Raw genomic sequence first — 2,590 nt, 5'->3', positions numbered from 1 at the left:
GACTGGGTGATCTCCGGAGGTCCCTTCCAACCCTTGCCATTCTGGGATTCTGTGAAATCTTAGTGGTGGCAGCACTGGGCTGGTGCTAGGAGACACGGGAAGAAAATCCCAGTGGGACGAGGTTCCGCAGTCCCGTGGGAGCGTGCTGGTGACCGCAGCCCCGCTCTGCCGCCGTGCTTCCGTGTGCATCTTGTTTTGGAAGGGGCTCAGAGCGGTGTTTTTCAAAGATGCATACAAGTGTTTGAAAAACAGAAGCTTCTTTTGGTTCGGCATCTTTTGGGGTCTCTTTGGGGGGGGATTGCATGCCTCGCTCTGGTCAGTCGGTCTGCGGCGGTGTCCTTCCGGATAATGCCCTGTGCATTCCACCTTCCGAGAGGGCAGATGTCTGGTTTTTGTATTATCTTCTTAAAATAAGCTGCTTTGGCCCCCAGCTGCCTTTGCAAAACCCAATTCCGTGGCCTGATGGGGGCGTCCTCTGTTGGGAACATGAACGTGGGGGTGATTAAGCAGACGCGGTCTGCAGGAGGACCCTTGCAATTCCCCCCCTTGTCCTCCCCGCTTCTTGTTCTGGCTGCTGCTGCCACCGCTCTCGGGGTTCGTGAGCCTGATGCCGAGCGGCCTTTGTGCCCTGTCTGTCCGTCTGTCTGTCTGTCCCTGCGGAGGGCTGGGCGGGCAGCGCCATGGCACATCCCATGCTGCCAGTGAGCCCACACGGCATGGAAAAGAAATCCTCCTTGCTGCTAACCTTGCTTCTCTTGCAGGGGAACTGGGATACTTCTGGCAGTGAACTGAGCGAAGGGGAGTTGGAAAAACAGAGGAGGACTCTTTTGGAACAACTGGATGAAGATCAATGAGAACGTTATTTATACCAAATATGTTTACATTGTGGCATAATAAAAGAAACCAATGTCTAATTCAGGACGTGGGTTCCGATATCCTGAGTTCCATTGTTGAAGTAACAGTGGGGTTTAGTTTTTACCGCATAAATACATTCAAGAACTATTGTTACAGGCCTGGCATCAAATCTAGACAAAGCAACTGACGCCCCGAGCGCGAAGCCGGGTGCCGGTCCTGGACCTGCGAGGCAGGACGGTGCTCTGCTCGCCATGGAGGGAGCCCTCTGAGGGGAGCACTGCGGTGCAGGGCCCCCCCGTGCTCGTGGGGTCACCTCTGCGGGCCCGGGGAAGCGTTGGCACCTTTCTAGCAAAGCCTCTCTTAAGTACGGTCCTTCCTAGAAAGGTGCTAAGGCGGGGTTTCCTGGCCGGCGTAGGCAGATAAAATTTCATTTTTAGAAAGAGATTCTTTAATATAGTTTCATGTGTTTTAATTTGTTTCAAGGGTTTGGGTTTTTATTTTGGAAAGGGGAAGGCAATGGGAGTAATGAATCCACCTCTTCTTGATCTGTACTGCAAAAAAAAAAAAAAAAAATCAGAACTTGGAATCGCTCTTTGGTGAACTGCGTCACTGGCCAAACCCCTGTTGAGCTTTGCACCAGCTGGAAGGCGCTGACTCCCCGGCTGAGGCTCGTGCCTACGGACCGTCCCAGCGGGAATTTGTACGGTAAATTTTCAAAGCTTTGGAAACGTGGTTGGTGGGGCCGGGAGGGGCCCTTGGTTGCAGTGCCCGCAGGGGGGGCTGCGCGGCACAGCCGCCCCATCCCCAGCAGCTACGGGTGTTGTTCTGGCATTTTATCTTTCCATGAAGCAAATTTTAAAATAAAAATCAAATTGTAAATGAATTCCAATGTGTTGCCTTAAGAACCTGTGGAAGAATGTACCACCGCCTTTCAGCAGCAGCTGCCTTTGGGGGGTCCCTTCAGAGGGGAGAGGGGAGCAGTTCGTGCCCCCTCTCCTCTTCCCTTGCCTCTGGCCAGTTTGTGCTTGGGGGTTGCCAGCCCCACTCGGCGCCGGGGGGCGGCTGCTGTGGTACACGTTCCGAAACCTTGCCCGTGCCAATATTTTTGTACATTTTTATCAATTAAACCTCGTCTTCTAGCGTGTACTAGTATTTATTTCTAGTAGCACCGCGGTGCAGGGCCCCCCCCGCGCTCGTGGGGTCACCTCTGCGGGCCCGGGGAAGCGTTGGCACCTTTCTAGCAAAGCCTCTCTTAAGTACGGTCCTTCCTAGAAAGGTGCTAAGGCGGGGTTTCCTGGCCGGCGTAGGCAGATAAAATTTCATTTTTAGAAAGAGATTCTTTAATATAGTTTCATGTGTTTTAATTTGTTTCAAGGGTTTGGGTTTTTATTTTGGAAAGGGGAAGGCAATGGGAGTAATGAATCCACCTCTTCTTGATCTGTACTGCAAAAAAAAAAAAAAAAAAAAATCAGAACTTGGAATCGCTCTTTGGTGAACTGCGTCACTGGCCAAACCCCTGTTGAGCTTTGCACCAGCTGGAAGGCGCTGACTCCCCGGCTGAGGCTCGTGCCTACGGACCGTCCCAGCGGGAATTTGTACGGTAAATTTTCAAAGCCTTGGAAAAACGTGGTTGGCGGGGCCGGGAGGGGCCCTTGGTTGCAGTGCCCGCAGGGGGGGCTGCGCGGCACAGCTGCCCCATCCCCCGCAGCTACGGGGGTTGTTCGGGCGTTTTATT

At 53.0% G+C, this 2,590-nt stretch overlaps 1 protein-coding gene across 5 annotated transcripts in view; it reads left to right on the top strand.

Moving 5' to 3' along the window:
• Positions 1 to 918, top strand: part of PRPF40A (pre-mRNA processing factor 40 homolog A) — a 23,694-nt gene extending 22,776 nt beyond the window's left edge. For all 5 annotated transcript variants that reach the window (XM_035900154.1, XM_009644607.2, XM_035900153.1 and 2 more), the window contains one exon: positions 762 to 918. In XM_035900154.1, coding sequence (XP_035756047.1) covers positions 762 to 854 — 93 coding nt within the window. In that variant the 3' untranslated portion in view covers positions 855 to 918. The remainder of the gene's footprint in view (positions 1 to 761) is intronic.
• Positions 919 to 2,590: the final 1,672 nt, after the last annotated feature.

Source organism: Egretta garzetta, unplaced genomic scaffold (assembly GCF_000687185.1).
Source record: "Egretta garzetta isolate BGI_Z169 unplaced genomic scaffold, ASM68718v1 scaffold718, whole genome shotgun sequence".
Lineage (NCBI taxonomy): Eukaryota > Metazoa > Chordata > Aves > Pelecaniformes > Ardeidae > Egretta > Egretta garzetta.
The sequence above is the reverse complement of the archived record's forward strand: the minus strand, read 5'-3'. Positions and strand labels throughout refer to the sequence as shown.